Source organism: Aptenodytes patagonicus, chromosome 5, assembly GCF_965638725.1.
Source record: "Aptenodytes patagonicus chromosome 5, bAptPat1.pri.cur, whole genome shotgun sequence".
Lineage (NCBI taxonomy): Eukaryota > Metazoa > Chordata > Aves > Sphenisciformes > Spheniscidae > Aptenodytes > Aptenodytes patagonicus.
The window spans coordinates 70,712,494-70,729,703 of NC_134953.1; the positions used below are offsets into that span (position 1 = coordinate 70,712,494).

The window sequence follows — 17,210 nt, forward strand, 5'->3', positions numbered from 1 at the left end:
GGACGGGTGGGGGGGGAAATACTGTAATGCTGCATGAGAAGAAAAGGGTTAAGTACAAGTCATACAGGTGACTTCTGCAGTAAAATTTACAGGGAAAACCACTCATTTTATTTTACATCTTCCTAATCGGAAAAATTTATTCATTATTTTGCCTAATGTAAAATGTAGTTGGTTTTTACAAAGTCAGTGCATATTTCTGATACAGTACTTGAGCCTCCAAGTACTTTATTTCTTATATCCCTACCCTACCTATAACATTACCCATTTATACAGAAATTGGAGATAGTAGTAGAAATACACAAATGTATAAATATTTTAAAGAGCAAAACATGAAAGGTATAATTTTGGTATGTTGCCTTCCACTGCACAAAGCATAGGCTGGGAAAATAGCTTGGACTCCTGAACCGCCCCCCAGTGGAATGAAAGCATTTTCTTTATTGCCTCAGAATGTGTGAGGACTGCATTATGAGTCTAGCAAAGGCCATGTGGCTTGAGGAGCAAGAGTAGCCATTTGCTATGGGATAGTTCCTCAGCCTTCAGGCAGAACAGCAAGAGGGGATTCTACAAGTATGTAAACAGCAAATGGTGGGCCTGCTGTCAAATGGGGCAGGGAAGCTGGTGACAAATGACATGGAGAAGGCTGAGGTACTCAGTGCCTTCTTTGCATCAGTCTCTACCAGTAAAAGAAGCCTTCAGGAATTCCAGGCCCCTGAAACCAGAGGGGAAGTCTGGAACCTCAGTGGTGGAGGACCAGATTAGGGTGCACTTAAACTGGAAGTCCGTGAGTCTGACAGGTTGCACCCCTAAGTGTTGAGGGAGCTGGCTAATGCCATTGCAAGGCCACTCTTAATGATCTTTGAATGGTCATGGAGATTGGGAGATGTTCTGGTAGACTGGAAAAGAGCAAATACCACTCCTATCTTCAAGAAAAACAAGAGGGAAGATTTGGGGAGCTACAGGCCAGTCAGCTTCACCTTAATCCTTGGGAAGGTGATGGAGAAAATCCTTCTGGAAAGCATTTCCAAACACATGAACGACAAGAAGGTGATCAGGAGTAGTCAGCATAGATTTACAAAGGGGAAATCGTGCTTGACCAAGCTCATTGCCTTCTACAGTCAGGTGTCTAGCTTTGTGGATGACAGGAGAACAGTCCACGTTGTTTACCTTGACTTTAGTAGACAGACTGATAAAGTACAGGTTAGGTAAGTGGAAAGTGAGGTGGATTAAAAACTGGCCAAATGAGTGGGCACAGGGGGGTGTAATCAGTGGCACAAAGTCTGGCTGGAGGCAAGTCAGTAGTGGTGTACCCTGTGGCTTAATACTGGGGCCAATACTATACAACATCTTCATTAATGACCTGGATTATGGGATGGAGTGCATCCTCAGCAAGTTTGCAGATCATATAAAACTGGGAGGAGTGGCTAGTAACACCACATGATGATGTATCGCCTTTCAAAGGGACCTCAGTGGGCTGGAGAACTAGACAGAGGACTCTCACAAAGTTCAACAAGGGGGAATGCAAAGTCTTGCTCCCTGAGGAAAAACCCAAGGCACGAGTACACCCTGGGAGCTGACTGGCTGGAAAGCAGCTTTGCTGAGAAAGACCTTGGGGTCCTGGTGGACAACAAACTGACCATGAGCCAGCAATGCACCCTTGTGGCAACAAAGGCCAAAGCTTTGCTAGCAGGTTGAGGGAGATGATCCTTCCTCTTTACTCTCAGCACTGATGAGGATGCATCTGGGGTACTGTGTCCAGTTCTGGGCTCCCCAGTACAAGGAAGGTACAAACTTACTGGAGTGGGTCTAGCACAGGGCGATGTATGAGAGGCTGAGAGAGCTGGAGCTCTTCAGCCTGGGGAGGGAAAGGCTTGGGGGGATCTTATCACTGCATATAAATACCTGATGGGAGGGAGTGAAGATGGGGGAGCCAGGCTCATCTTGGTAGCTCTCAGTGACAGGACTAAGAGGCAGTGGACACAAGTTAAAACACAGGGGATTCCATCTGAACACAAGGAAACACCTTTTTACTGTGAGGGTGGTCAAACTCTGGAACAGGTTGCCCAGAGAGGTTGAGGAGTCACCATCCCTGGAGATACTCAAAACTCTCCTGGACATGGTCCTGGGCAGCCTGGTCTAGCTGACCATGCTTGAGCAGGGGTGTTGGACTACATGATCCCAAGAGGTTCCTTCCAACCTAAATGATTCTGTGAACTTGGACTTAGTGCTTTTCACTAGACAGTGCTATGGGCCATGTTCTGCAAATGAGGCTTAGCTCAAAGATGGGTGGTACTGATGTGACAGCTTGAATCCCTAGGGAGTAGGTCTTGCTTGAGTGGAAAGATGCACAAAGAACACTGTAAAAGCATTTGGCTAGTGCTGATCTCAAGTATTCATTATTTTCAAAGGCTGAACTTTACTCCCATGAAGAAGAAGGAAAAGCCCAGGTCCTAGCTAAAGGAGAGTTTGCTTAAGACACAAGGTGGGATAGGGGGTTGCCCATGAACTTCCATATTCTTGAATTGAGTCTTTTTTGAATACAAATATGAGTTACTTGTCTTTAGAGTTAAAAGGTGCATAGGGAAGCGGAGAGCCCTCTGTAATAGTCTAGTTTTATAATACAGTAATAGGGCTGGTTCCCTCGATTGTGGCATGATTTTGGTGAAAGAAATGCCTTGCAGGCGTGCTTTATTACTTGAGTTTATAAACCATAATACAGTGCTTTAATAACACTTTCAAAGGGGGGTTTTTTGTTTTTTTTTTTCCATAAGAAAATATGTAAGATTTGCTGTCAGCCTTTTGCCTGTGGAAATTTAGTAGTTACCTGCTCTGTTAGGTAGCTTAAGAAATAGCAGTATTATCTTCATATATGTGATTTTCTGCAGGAAAGTAAATCATATGGAAGTTGGGATTTAATTTACAATAACTTTTTAATGAGCACAAGAAGAATCCCATTTCTGTTACTCAAAGAAATAGAACTTCTGGGAGATACTGTTCGAGTCAGTTTTTCAACTGCAGATCTCTTCATACAGTGTCAGTTAGTTGTAGTCCTAAATCTACAAGGAACTAAACAATTGCTGGAGCAGTATCACAAAGGGAAAAAATTTGCTGCTTAGTGCTTACGCATATTGTTAACACTATATTGTTTGTTCAAAACCCTCCCATTTCAGTATGTTCCGTATTGCATTTCTTATGTGGTTTTTAAGTAAAAAAGTGTAAAGTTCGTTTTTAACTTTCTCTTATCTTTTGTTATGATGGCAGATGCTATAAGCTACACAACTTTAAAAGCATATCATCCTAAAAATACCTGTTTGTCAGTTTAAAAGCTAATGGAATTGAGCGTTTTGTAATCCAGGATCTTGTAACCATAGTCCAACTTGTTTAAAAAAAAAAAAAGTTACAGCAACTAGGACTATTTTTTGTAACCATCTTCAGGTAAGAGGAGTAGTGTTAAATTGAGGAATTGCAGTATCTTGTGTATTTAGGGGTATATAAATATATATGTATAGCAAACTAAACTTTTCCAACTGTTTTCATGCTCAAAATACAGAACTATAGGACTGGTATGAAATGCTTGTATTTCTTTTCTTATGGAGATGTAACAAAGTATATGTTTCAGAAAACAGCATGAGGAATTACTTCAAAATATGAGAGGGGGCATTAATATCTAGCTAGTACAGGATTCACAAAAATTAATATTTTTCTAATCAAAAAATGTGCTTAAAAGCTATGTTTTAAAAACAACTTGATTATTTAATAAAGGCTACTTGGGAGAAAGAGGCAAATACTCAGTCACCTGCTATATCGCTACATGGAAATAAAATGGACGTTCATGAAGTTGGGACAAGAAGGATATTTTGATCTCCTGAAGGTTGCTTAGGTGCCATAGAAAGTAAAAGACATTTGGTTACTTTGGAGGAGTTCATTCAACAAGTCTATGAAAACCTGTACTTCTGAAGAACCTTCTTTAATTTCCCCAACATCAAGCTTTAGGATAACCTCAAGCTGTTGGAAGAGTAGGGCAAGCTACTACATTTCTCCTTTCTGCCATGCAGTGGTACTCTGTGATTGCTCCAGAGCAGGCTTTCTGATGTCATGAGGATATTAGTATTCCACTCTTCCACTGAGCCTTTTTTGTATTACCTATGCTGAAAACTTGTTGAAGTCTATTTGTGGTGTGTTGAATAGATGTTGTGGTTTTGGGTTGGTTTTGAGTCCCAACCTGTTTACTTTGTTATGGAAGTAACAGACTCTCTAACTGGGATTGGGTCTCCAATGCTGTTCTTAACCACCTTCATCTTGTAACTGTGTGTGTACTCACTTCCATTTGCCTTTCATAGGGTGGAAGCTTTCTCTTCATGTGTATGTCCTCTTCTAGTATTCACCCCTATTTTCAATACGACCTTCAGTCCAAACCTCACAAACAATGCTGAAGATGAGCAATATGTATTATGATGATCAGTCAAATGAGACTGTGAAATCAGTGTTCTAATTCTCAGATGTGATAGTTCTAGTATTTTTAGTAATGCTCAAAACAGTATCCATGTCTGATTCTCAAAAATCCAAGCATAGGGAGGAGGCATCTGTCAGATTGATGCATGGTGCAGTAAATGAATCAAGCTCTTGGACCGGTTGTACCTTCAATGCTAAAGAGCCAAAGCATGGGTGAAGAAAAGGTCTATAGCTGGCTTGGTTTTAAAGACCCTGGTTGAGCTGTGCATAGGTGTATGCACAGTGTACCATGAAATTCTCGACCTTGTATAGTTTTGCTTAGAGACTGGAGGAGACCATTGTCTTGACTGGATAATCTGCTGCTAGTTGTGGATTATTTTTGGGGGGGGCCCATTCCGAAATAAATCAGCAGCCTGGAAAGGGCGTTGTATTTGGCCAAGAATCCGTTCTGCTTCTTGGTAAGTGCCACTAGCCCTATGCTTGCATAAACTGAACTTCCCATATTAATGAGTCATGCTTTGTGGGGTTTGGGGTTTGGTGTTGTGGGTTTTTTTTTTTTTTTTTTGAGACATACTGGGTGGAACTAGCTGGCATTTAGTTTTCGTTGAGAGAGGAAAATGGTAGTGGTTTCCAAACCTTGTTTTCCTTGGCCTTTAGTTAAGGCTGTATGATACTCAACATATTTACATCTCTTTTTATTCTTAGCCTATAACCCTTGAGTCTTTCAAAATATTTTAGTCCTAGAAAACCTCCCAAATCTTTAAGCCCTTAAGATGCTTTTGCCACTCCGCAATGACTTGGTCTCACTAATGTGATGATGCAGTCTTAAAATGTGATTCTAGGAACCATATATCTGGGATTCTACTAAGCTAAAGGAATGAAGTCCATGGCCTTTGTAAGGGCTTTGCTCTGTTCATGGACAACTGACTGATTTTAAAAAGTGCTAGGCTGGTTAATGATAACGTCTCTCATCCTGTCATGAGAGACTGTGTTATTTCACTGCTTTAGGTACTTGCATACTTGATGACGACTTGTGTGTCTGGCTGACAGGATTATCCAGTAGCAAGTACTTCATAGATAGGGGTTTGAGAGAAGGATGTGTGTGAGTGAATGGTATCTGTAGTATCAGATGGCAGAAAGAGTGGAATGCACAATGGGAGGGAAAGACGCTAAACTCAGATGATTGTGGAGAAGAACAGAAGTATGTGAAGATCTGGTCAGTTGCATCTGAAAAGCACTCCCTGCCAGATCCAGAGTTGCTTCCCCTGACTTCAACAGTATCAGTCCCATAGGGAGCCACTTGCAGAGCTCCAAGTCGTAGTGCTTATGGCAGCTCTTGTGCTGACAGGTTCTCTTGGCCCCCTTTACTAGTTTATATAGTTGATGAAGCTTCTAAGAAGGTCTGGAGGTGACTAGACAACTGACAGCTCATGAATTGAAGTCATTAAAATAACTAAATGCACTCCATTCCTTTCTAGCATGCGCATCTTATGTGCTAGTCTGACTCACTGGTAACATACTCCGCGGGTAGAATAGGTTTTACCCCACCAGTGAAATTTGCTATGATTCAGGGTGAAATTCTGTGCACTTGAATTCATATGCTAGACCTAAAAAATACGGGACATGGACATGCTACTGTAAATATCATTAACTACTAACTTACTATTTGGCATGCAAACTGGGCAAATGGCAGTGCTAATCTCCTCATGAAGTAGAGAATCTCAGCTCTTCATTTGTCAAATTGCTCAGCAACGGACTAGTAGATGGCATGATTTGTTTCCTTCAGGCTCCTCCAATTAATTGTTCTATTATTTAAAGAGTGAAAGTAGAGGTCTACTGTTGCTCCCCTTGGGTCTAGAAGGTATAACTGTCCTGTGCTTGTTTTGTTCCCCTGGAATTACTGGCTTACCCAAGGGAGGAGCTATACAACAATCATCTTAGTCATGCCTGATTGCTTTATCAAGGACAAATTACCATCTTCACACTCCTGCTACCCTACATAAAAAACAAAATCCCTCCCCAGCCAGCTCCTGAAATACCATATATCATTCCGCTGAATAAGTACTTCATGGCATGCTCCAAAAAAGTGTCTCAACTGCTTGTATTTGTATCCAAAGAAAGGTTGATAAACCGGGTTCAATGAGAAGCAGCCCTTGCCAGAAAAGCTGTGGCCAAGTGTAATAAGGACCTAGAACCACTTCTGAGAGCAATCCAGGACAACCACGTGTTTTTATTTTCCTCATATGCCAACTAACTGATTTTAAAAGTAATAGGAAGCAGGATAAACATCCTGGGATCCCCTTCTGCTCCCTATCAAGTCACAATTTCAAAACTGAAGTCAGCGTGCAAAGTGAGTTTATTGCTGCTGCATGGACTTTCAGAGGATGGTTTTATTAATTGATGTTTTTCATGTGTCAAAGCCAAAATACGAATACGTAACGTAGCATTGACAAACTCTCAGAAGATCAGTAAGTTTTGGTAATGGAGTTTGGTCCCCTCCTGTCACAGGCAGTCCTATTTGAACTCCTGTCTTAAAGTAGAGGAGGAAATACAATCTCATTGAAAGGCCTTTTTTTGCAGTATCCTCTGATGGTTTAAAAAATAATTTTAAACATTATTTGAGTAGGAAGTTTCAGTTTTATTTTATCAACATTCTTTTGTTTAGATAGTTTATATCAATTTAATGCTATCATAGATACTTATATACACCAGCTAGGTTTCTTCTGAGTCTTATTTTATTAGACTAAAGAAGATAAGGTCCTGAAATATCTTAAAAGAAGCTCTTTGCTCTCTGGTCATACCAGTAATTCTTTTAAGCAGTTGCTTCATTTGGAACATGGATGACCAGAAAGATTGCTGCAGGTAAGAACTGCCTAAGTCACAGATAGATAGATAGATATTATGTGTAGTGAAACAATTTTATATAGTGATAGTTTGCAGTATAGCACTGTGGTATTCTAGATCCAGTAACACGACTGTTCTATTCCACATACTTTCTCCACAAACTTTATGGCTATTGCATGCCACGATTCTCACATCCTAAGTACTATAGCTGAGAAACTGAAGAATGTGATAAACTGCAGTGTGCAATATACTCATAGGATAAAAGGACTGAAACCCATTTTTCCTTTTTTTTTTTTTTTTTTTTTAGTACATGGTTTAGTTTTCCTTCTAAAACCAAGGTTAATAATGGATTATTAACATTTTTATTTAAATGGTTAACTCTCCGACAATGTCACTTACAAAAAATAAAATTTAAGTAATTTTTGGATCCTAACTATCCTGAATTGCTGGAGGCTTATTTGAATTCATGATCTAGTTTTGATGTGCATTAATTAATGTTGGTAGATATTTCCCTAGCAGGTACACATTCAAGGAAGCCTGAGAGCAGGACTGGTTGTAGTTGGAGATGATGTCTTGTGTCCATTATATGCTTTTATTCTTTGAGGTTCTCAGCCGTCTGACTCATTTCTGGCTCTACAGATCACTCAAGCAACACTATGTTATGCTGGTTAAATCTAAACGTTTGAAACTGCTAATCCACGATCAGAGCAATATTAATAAATAGCATTTGCAGCTTAGTAAAAAATAAGTACATGTAGCAATAATGGACAGGTGAAACTGGGTGTTGAACACTTCTTCACAGTTTCTTGCCAAAGCTGGGGGCTGCTATGACAATTTCATGTGGATGCTGTTCCAGGTTTGGCTTTCGAGAATAATTTAGCATATTTGCAATGTTATCTTCCTCTGATTTAAATGACAACGAAAAGGTTTAATTTTACCTGTTGCATCATGTAAATAGCGATGCTCCATACTGTTTGTATGAAACAGTACGATGTGATCTTCAGTTTATTCGGTCAGCTCTGTTGGTCTCATCATTTTTTCTTTCCATAGTTAAAAGCTGATGCTGTTGCTCCAAGCTGTAAGTAGGATCAGCATAGTTCTTGTACATCTTCAGCTGTCTTTTTCCGTCCATCTCCATATGAAACACGGAAACATTAACACTTTCATTGAAGGAAGTTTTGCAACAGATATCTAACTTAGGGCTATGTCAATGTCCATGAGTTTTTAAAATGAAACAAACCTGTACAACCTCTGTATGTCACTATATGGAAACTGGACTGTTTTCATTTACATTAACTAAATTGTTAACATCAGTAATGACCGTAAACAGTATCTACTGTTTTTTAACATGGATTCAATTATCTTTTCAGAAGATAAGGAATGAGTTGGTAGAGATCAAGATTGGTAGAGACAAGTCTTAAATACTTGTCAATGTCACCAACTCCTTTGTAATACATTTTAGTAAATGGAAAAAGGCATGTTTTAAAAGAAATTGCCCATTTAAAATTGCAAAACAGCAAAAAACCCTAAATATCAGAATGAACATGAATGGTTTAGTACTGTTATTTAATCTATTTCATTTAATCTCACTGCAATCTCATGCAATTTATGCCAACATGCTGTCTGGATTGCATTCCAGTAATGGGAAAAAGTACACACAGTTCTCCAGGTTCAGAGAAATCTTCAAGTTTTCTGGTTTCAAACTGGACTGGAAAATCAACTATTAAAGTGTGATGGTAAGTTTATTCCGTGGTGGGTTTTTTATTGGTGGAAATGACTAGAAAAACAATAACAATCTTGAATCCATTTGTCTTAGATCAGAATTGGATAAAAGTTAGGCATTTTTGAGTATTCAGTTAAATCTACCACATGCTATCTGGAAAGACTGAAATCCAACTGGCTTCAAACCTTCTTTCCCCCACAACATGAGCAGTTAAGAAGCTGTATGTATTTTCTGAGGTGCTCTAGGTACTCTGATGAGCTATGCTAAGAACTTTTGATTCCGGGCTGCCTCCTCATAATTCACTTCTCTGTGCCTACATGGTCTGGCTTCATGTGCAGAATCCTTCCCCCTTCCCCCTTCCCCCACCCCCCCCAGGGGTTTGTCTTTTTTATTCTGAGCGTCAGAAGATGTGGTAAGGCACCGCTGCTTCTCTCTGCAGCTTTATAGCAGATTCCTTTAGAAGTGCTGGATGTTGCCTCATGAAATTTCCACTCTTCACATCTTGAGTGGATTCAGTACACTAGTGAAAATGGAGCAGTTCCACTGAGGTGAGCGTAGTTATTCTGGAACACAGAAGATGTCTTCTGTTACATGTGAACATGTCAGTCATTCTATAGAATACATTTCTCTATTCCATGGTGGAGAAGGAAACATTTTAAACCTAATACATGTTAGAAAATACACTTTTCAGATACTATGTGTTAAATCTAAGTATTTCAAAGCTGTTGTCCAGTTCAATAGGAAGCCTCTTAAACTTTGCTTATATGGCTACTGCTTTATTAATCCTTAGAGGTTTATAGGTACACTATGTACAATTGTGGTAAATAAGCAAGAGTTGGCCGAAGTCCTTGTATACTTCATGTTCGCTTTTATATCCTGGATATAAACCTATTCCGATCAATATTTAGTACTTCATTATTAGTAGAAATTCCTGAACTAGTGAGTGGAAAGGTAGTAAACTTTTTACAATCTGGGTTTGTGTACAATTTAGGGAAAGACTTTAAAGGTGTATAAATACACTTTACAGTATACACTTTATATAATACAGTTAGAAAAAGTGGAAGAGATGTCTTTGTATTGGCCAGAAAACGGACGATGCCAGTCTTTGGCAAACTCAGCATTCTTGGTGCAGTCTAGTTCAAAAGTGCCCTTGGCTTCCATTTAGGAAAAAAACCCAAACCCTCAAACTCTTCCTAACCAGTGTCATGGACAGGAAGGATTATTTATTTGTAGGAATGGCTTCTGTCCCAAGTTCGTGTTCCTCTGCTTTAGTTATGGCCGGTTGTGGCTTCTGTGTGTGTGTGTGTGTGTGGGAAGCTGTGGGGGTCCTCGGTGCGCGACCCCGCTATGGCCGAGGCTGAAGGGGTTCGGGCACAGGCAGGGCAGAGCCCCGGTACCCTCCCGAACTGCCAGGGGAGCGGGGGAAAGAGCGGGCAGGGGAGGAGGCGCAGCCGGGCACCTCCCGCGCCGGGCGCCTTCCGCTGCCCTTCAGCGGCTCCGGGAGGGGCGGGCGGGAGCTCGCCGCCGCCAGGCCGACTCCCGGGGCGGGGCGGGGCGGGGCGGGGCGGCCGCCGGGCCCGGGCCTCACCTGGCGGCGGCATGGCCGCGCGGGGCCGGGGCGGCGCCGGGGGCAGAGTCCAGCGCGGGGCGGCGGCGGCAGGAGCCCGTTACAGGCGCGGAAGATGCCGCTGGGGCTGAGGGGCAAGAAGAAGGACAAGTCCAAGGAGACCTTCAAGCTGGTGGAGAGCGAGGCGGCGGCCCCGGCCCCCGCGGCGGCGGCGGCCCCGGCAGCGAGCGCGTCGCGGCTGCAGTTCCACACGCAGCTGGCGCACGGCAGCCCCACGGGCCGCGTGGAGGGCTTCGACAGCGCCCGCGAGCTCTACGCGAAGATCGCCGAGGCTTTCCGCATCGACCCCGCCGAGGTAGGGCCCGCCGGGCCGGGAGCCGGGCATCGCCCGGGCGCGGCGGTGCGGCGGCGGCTCCGCGCCTGGTGCCTGCGCCGTGCCGCTGCGCTCTGCGGGCCGTAAAGGGGCCTCGAAAGACGCAAAAAGGAGTTGGGGGCAGTTCTGCACTGTAACTGCCGGCGGGCATTTGTTTGCAGATTTTTGTGGGCGTGGGTATTTTCCATTTTTTGGGGGAAAAAAATTCCTTTTGCTATTTCCAAATGAGCATTAGCATACGGGAAAAGGTATAAGCATAACTGCACTTAACTTTTACGCGGAAAAACAATGATCCTTTTAACCAAAATATCTCTAATGTCTTAGTTAACCTGTCGCCAGCCTGCTGTTTAACACAACTCTTAAGCGCTGGGTCAAACCGTTTGTATTACAGTTGAGTGGAATAACTATTTCCAGTGCAGGAATTACTGACTCTAGTGATTTGTTCCAATTTAAAAAAAAAAAATAAAAAAATCAATGGATCCATGAGGGTAAATACCCAGAATGAAGGCAATAGGGGGTATAAATGCTTTAAGTCTGACTATATTTTAAAATTCCGACTGAATGTGATGTTTGGAAAGTTTTCTGCTTTGCCGGGTAAGTGCTTTTAAAAGGCCCACTGTTTAAGTGAGGCTATTTAAATCTGTAACAGGATTTTTTTTTTTAACTCTGCTGCCTTTTTGATCTTTTTTTTCTGAGCCAAGTTTTAAACATTTGTTTGGATAATGATTCATTTGTGTTTGTAAATGCATTGTTTTCTCCTAGTTAAAAGGTAGTGGCCATATCAAGTTCTTCCTACGTGGTTCTATGAACCTTAACCTCTGAGTGGCAAACTGAAACAAAGTGCTAACATTTCATGATGCCTGCATGTGGCTATACAGCTCTACTTGTTTCCTTATTTGTAGTTGGCTCTTTTAAAGTAGTAAAGACTACTGCTACAGACTTTGTTCTGAGAGTCTGCTGTGGCCTGAGCTAGCAGCATTTCAAACAGTAAACTGTAAAAGAAAACTGGCAGTAGCAGTGAATACAGTTTAACCAGTCACTGTTGCGTTAAGTAATTAAGAAGTACCAGTATTGTTGCCAGCCAATGCACCTATGTCCCAGACCTTTCCAGCTGCTTCCTGACTGCCTGCGTCTTGTCATCTTTCCACAGCGAGCTGCTGTTCCCCTTTTGTTCTGTTCCATCTCCAGTCATACCTTTACTCTCAAGTTCTTGTAGTTGCCAGATTATCTTCTATTTTACTTTTCTTCCTTTCACTGTTGAACTTTTGTTACTGATCTTTTGGCTCCACTGACTTGAGAAGGAACAGCGTTCACCAAGAAATTCAATTTTGTGTGAATGGTGCACTCCCATTTCTCCTGCTAGATGTATAATTTGACACCCCCAAAGGTTTTAGAGGAAGCACCACATGTTTCATGGGCATCTATCGCCAGCCTCATGCTAAACTGGAGAAGTTTCTTTATTCTTTTCTCTTTTTCTCTCTACTGTCCCATTCCTATTTGTTGTTTTTTTTTTTTAATGTGGTTTATTGGTAAAAATGGATGGAGAATTGTTGCTGGAGGCACTGAACTTAAAAATCTTTTACTCAAGAAATTCAGCTGGCTTTAAGAAACTAAGTTGTATGAAATGAAAATAGCAATCAAAAATATTTCCTGGTGTAAAGGTGGCACAGCAGAGTGAAGAACCTGAGAGTGTTGCAACAAAATTTTGGATGGACAAGATAAAATAGGATAGATGAGTGAATAGCAAGGGGTGCCATGAAATGTGAATTTATTAGTAACTGCTGAGCTTTCTGGAAGTAAGGAAAGACTAGACATTTTAAATGGTATTATCTATTAATTAAAGCTGCTTTTGGACAGACAGTCTGGTGTAAAGAATAATGCCAGAAGCTACGCCTCAGCAAACTGAAAGACACTGAGGTACTCAAATACCATTTGTAGGTGTTACCTGTCTAGGAAAGTTTCTGTGACCTAGCTATGCTGAAGCCTATAGGCAGTGTGATACCTGAATGCCTTCGGAAACAGGTACTATCACAGAGATCTCTGCCCTGTAGTGACTGAGGTGGAAAATAGTAGGGGGGGGGGTGAGGGGAAGAGCTCAGTGTAGAGAGCATTTGGCTAACTGTTGCAGAAGTGAATACATTTAATATGATATCTGAGTTTATTGCAGTGTAGGCAAGGGTATGGATTCTTGGATAAGTTCCTACTTAAGTGTTTTAGTACAGTTCAGGATGAGCTGTACTTGTAATCTGTCACTTCTCCTTTTGACTCCGCATGGTTACAGCTCCTCATTTCCTCTTTGTATCACATCTCGCAGGACCAGCTGAGTTTAGCTTCTGCTGGAGAATCCTTTCCAGGATCTGTGATTGACTGCCAAGAGTGACAGAGCGAAGCTTGTATAAAACACAGTATTTGTTGGTGCAGACCTGGATCATGAGTAGGGTAGGATGGGGACAGAACAAGTATAGCTTCAAAGGGCACACTCCTTCACTCCTATGATGTTTGCTAGGCACCTATGAAGGAGGGAGCCGTAACAGCAGCTTTCTGAGGCTGTTCCTGTACTCATCTTTTCTTGTATAGGTATTTTATTCTTCATTCATCTTCCTGGGTGAATATGTATTCATTCATCTTCCTGGGTGAATATGTATTCATTCATCTTCCTGGGTGAATATGTATCTCGGTCATCCCTTTCGAACCTGACATTCAGCCTGCATTTCTGCCTGCCTCTGTGACTTTTACCATGACCAGCATTTCTTCTTTTCCTGGTCCAAACTGAATGTTCTTTCCACAGCGAGGAGGAGTGAAGGTGGCTTCTAGCAATGGATTGCCTGTATCATTAATATGAGCGCTGTTTGAGGTAGATGACATTGTTCTTGACTTTTAACTTGATTTCTTCAACAGGGTTTCAACAAGAAAGTGCAGAGCTAAAAAAAAAAAAAAAAGCAATTCTTAACTAACAACACAACCCATCCACAGTCAAGTGTATGTTTCTACTTGCATAAATAATACAAATACCTTCCCCCATTTTTTCTATAGAGGATGAAGTAGAAGTGGCTAGAAAAAGTATTTGTGTATGGTCTTGGCCATTTAGGATTACTACTCCACTGTGACTATTGGGAACTGTGGCAGGGAATGTTAAGTTCCCTGTAAGGGTGAAAGTGCTAAGTGCAGCCTGTATGATAAATAAATGAGCACTGACCAAAGGACAATGTGGGTCTGTTAAGGCATTTGGTGGTGGTGTGCTCCTGTGAGAGCACATGGTAGGGCTTTAAAGTATTCAAAGTAGCTAATCGGGCACTGCGAACACGGATGTTAAAGTCCAACTGTAGCAGGGCTATTTCTTGATTAGATGGGAAGGGAATGGTAAACCACAGAAGCTATATGGACTTTTGGTTTGTGTACTCATAATTTGCACTTCTGATTATTTTGTTTGCTTTGGAAGGTAAAGTATGGTGGGGCTGGTGAGGTAAGTTGAATGCTCAGCGGGTGTGTCTGTCAAGAGCCCGTGGAGGTTGGGGTTTCTTTCGTGGTAAAAGGAATTTTGCTTCATAAGGGGAATATAGGAAAAGGGAGACCTTCCTGGTAGCACCAAGGGCAGAAATGCAGCTCCCTCTGTCTCCTCGAGCAACAAGAGTTCAGCTGCTGAGCTTGTGTCTGGGCTGTTGTTCCACGGGCCTTGCCTCTTCATGCTAAACAGTTAAGTGTACTGTGAGGCTGTGCTGCATTAAACTTTCATAGAAGTATTTGATTTAAACCTGTTCGATTTGAACTTTTATGAAAGAGTACTGAAAAATAAGCCACTATGCTGAAACTTAGGTTTCTGAATAAAAGTGACCTTATTAGAAGAAAAAATCTGAAGTGTATATTAGGAGGTTAGAGAAAAGGGTCAGCTTGTGAAATCCTCATCGCCAAACTGTTCAAAGTTTTAGAGTATATGCTTATCTGTTGAAACAAATTGTTCACAATCTTGCCTACAGATTGAAGAGTTTAAATGAACAAACTTAACACTCCCTACAAACCACCTCCTCCCAACCCTATGGCAACAATTGTTTGCTTGCTGTTCCCCTAAGCAGTGCTTAAATTTCACACCCATATTACGTGTGATGCTTGCTGTGTTAGTGATCTGTTTTTCAAATACTTTTAAGCTGTATGGAAGAACTTACACTGTAATCCTTGTGTGCTCTCGGTTTAAAAAAAGAAAAATAAACCACTGAATGCTTATTTTGTAGTACTTTGAATGTATTTGGGGAGGCAAATTTGCATACCTGATAGAGTACCAAAAGCACACTAGAACTTGGAGGACTTGGTTACTCTTTCTGTTGCTGCAGCTAGTCAAGGCTCCCATGTTTTCCCCAGGGAGGATAAAGAGAGTAAGGTACCTAGAAAATGCGTTGGTGATTTCTTGATATAATGATGCCTACGTATATAGGGAAATATGTCGGTGGGTGTTACATCGTGCTCAGAAGAATTCCCATTTCCCCACCTTTTAAATAGAGAAAGTGATTATGATCTCCTTTGTAAGTTATCTGAGATCTACTGATTTTAAAAGCACTTCTAATAGCTTCTGAGTATGTCATCTATCAATCAACTTATTTTTGAGTTTTTCTCAAGGTGTAAGCTTAATATGGAAGATGAGAATGTAATTAATATATAGGATATGCAATATGGTACTGCATATATACTTTATATAACACATAGCGTAACCCTCTTTTTCTTAGCTAATACAGTTTCTTTATATAACACACAGTGTAACCCTGTTTTTATTGGCTAATGTAGTCTCTCCCTATTGAAAATACCGATGCAGGGAATAATCTGTTAGTAATCTTATCTGACAAATCTATTTTATAAAGTTGTGCATAAGCCCCCAGTCCCTGCCAGCCGAATGGAATTTCCTTGTTCTGTGTGCCGCACAAGATAACGCTCTCAGTGAAGGAGGTATCCTAGATACTTCGTGACTGATGTAACAGTTACGATTTATAATATCTTGCTAAAGTTGGCATGAAATGTCACAGCACTGGTATGCTGAGTTAAGGACCAAATGCGTATGAAGGTTGAGGGTAAGAAGAGAGAGAAAAGACTTAACAATGAAAATTGCACATTGAATTTTTTTCTTACTTCATTTCTGGGTAAGAAAATTACTATCAAAAATAAACCAAACTTTGAGTGAATGGAAGGTGTACTATAATAGCTGTTGTTTAAATGTTTAAGTATATAAGCTGCTATTAGGTACCTATATTAAACTTATGTAAAATCTATGAAAAAATATCATTTTTGAATTGACAGGTCTCAGCCATGTACAAATAAAGCTGTGCTGTAACTGATAGATGGTGTAACTGTATATTATCCTGGGTGGGTACATCTTTAGTACATTACTCTTTGCATATATCTGTTCTGAGAAAAAGCAGTTGTTCACTAAAGAGGATAAAGAATGATTTAAGTTTTATTTTTGACTGGCTGATGCTCTCTCAGCCTTGTGGTTAACACAGAACTGACTCAGAAAATTCTGCAGACTTATAGGCTATAGTAGGAATGCCATCCAGATGAAGGTCTAAAAAGAGAAACTCTGGATCGAGTTTCTAAATATCACATTTCTGCTCTGTTGCCAATTTTATCTATTCAAAGGTGTGACAGGACTTACTAGATGATTGTCTGTTTGACAAGGTCAGATGAAAGATGCTGATGTCTAAAATGTAAAGACAGTGCTTGTCGTTCGTTGTAAGAACAAGAACTGAGTTGCAGTTGTAAACTGGCCAAGTTGTTATGTAGCTTGAGAGAGAGCTGAAAATGCATACGTGAACTTATATATAGTCTGTTTGAACTGAACCTTCTTGGTTAAAAAAAAAAAGCTGATGATTAGAGATTATTACTTATTACTTATAATTATTATTATTACTTATAAAATAAAATCCAATTTTCTACGTAAAACCAGCTGAATTTCTCTAGGTGATGTTACTGCTTGAGTATTGGTTAACTGAACAACTTTGCATTACCTGAGAGAATAAAACTAATGTCTGTTAAGGGTGTGCTGTTACGAGACTTACTGGTAAAGGAAAGCGTTAGATTGTAGTGGATGTTTGATGGATTATATGACATAAGCAATTAGCCTTTGAAGTAGGGCTGTTTTGTTGTTTTTTTTTTTTAAAAAAAAGCAAAACAACTAAACAAGACCCCCCTCATGAAGAAACACCATCTCACTACTAAACTTTCATTTTTTAAAACCAAACCCCCCATAGTTATAGAATCTAAGTTCTAGAAAG

At 40.8% G+C, this 17,210-nt stretch overlaps 1 protein-coding gene across 1 annotated transcript in view; it reads left to right on the forward strand.

Annotated features, from left to right (window-relative positions):
• The first annotated feature begins 10,621 nt into the window (after positions 1–10,621).
• GIPC2 (GIPC PDZ domain containing family member 2) overlaps positions 10,622–17,210 on the forward strand; it is a 28,053-nt gene continuing 21,464 nt past the window's right edge. Inside the window, exon 1 of the mRNA XM_076340453.1 lies at positions 10,622–10,938. Coding sequence (XP_076196568.1) covers positions 10,699–10,938 — 240 coding nt within the window. The 5' untranslated portion in view covers positions 10,622–10,698. The remainder of the gene's footprint in view (positions 10,939–17,210) is intronic.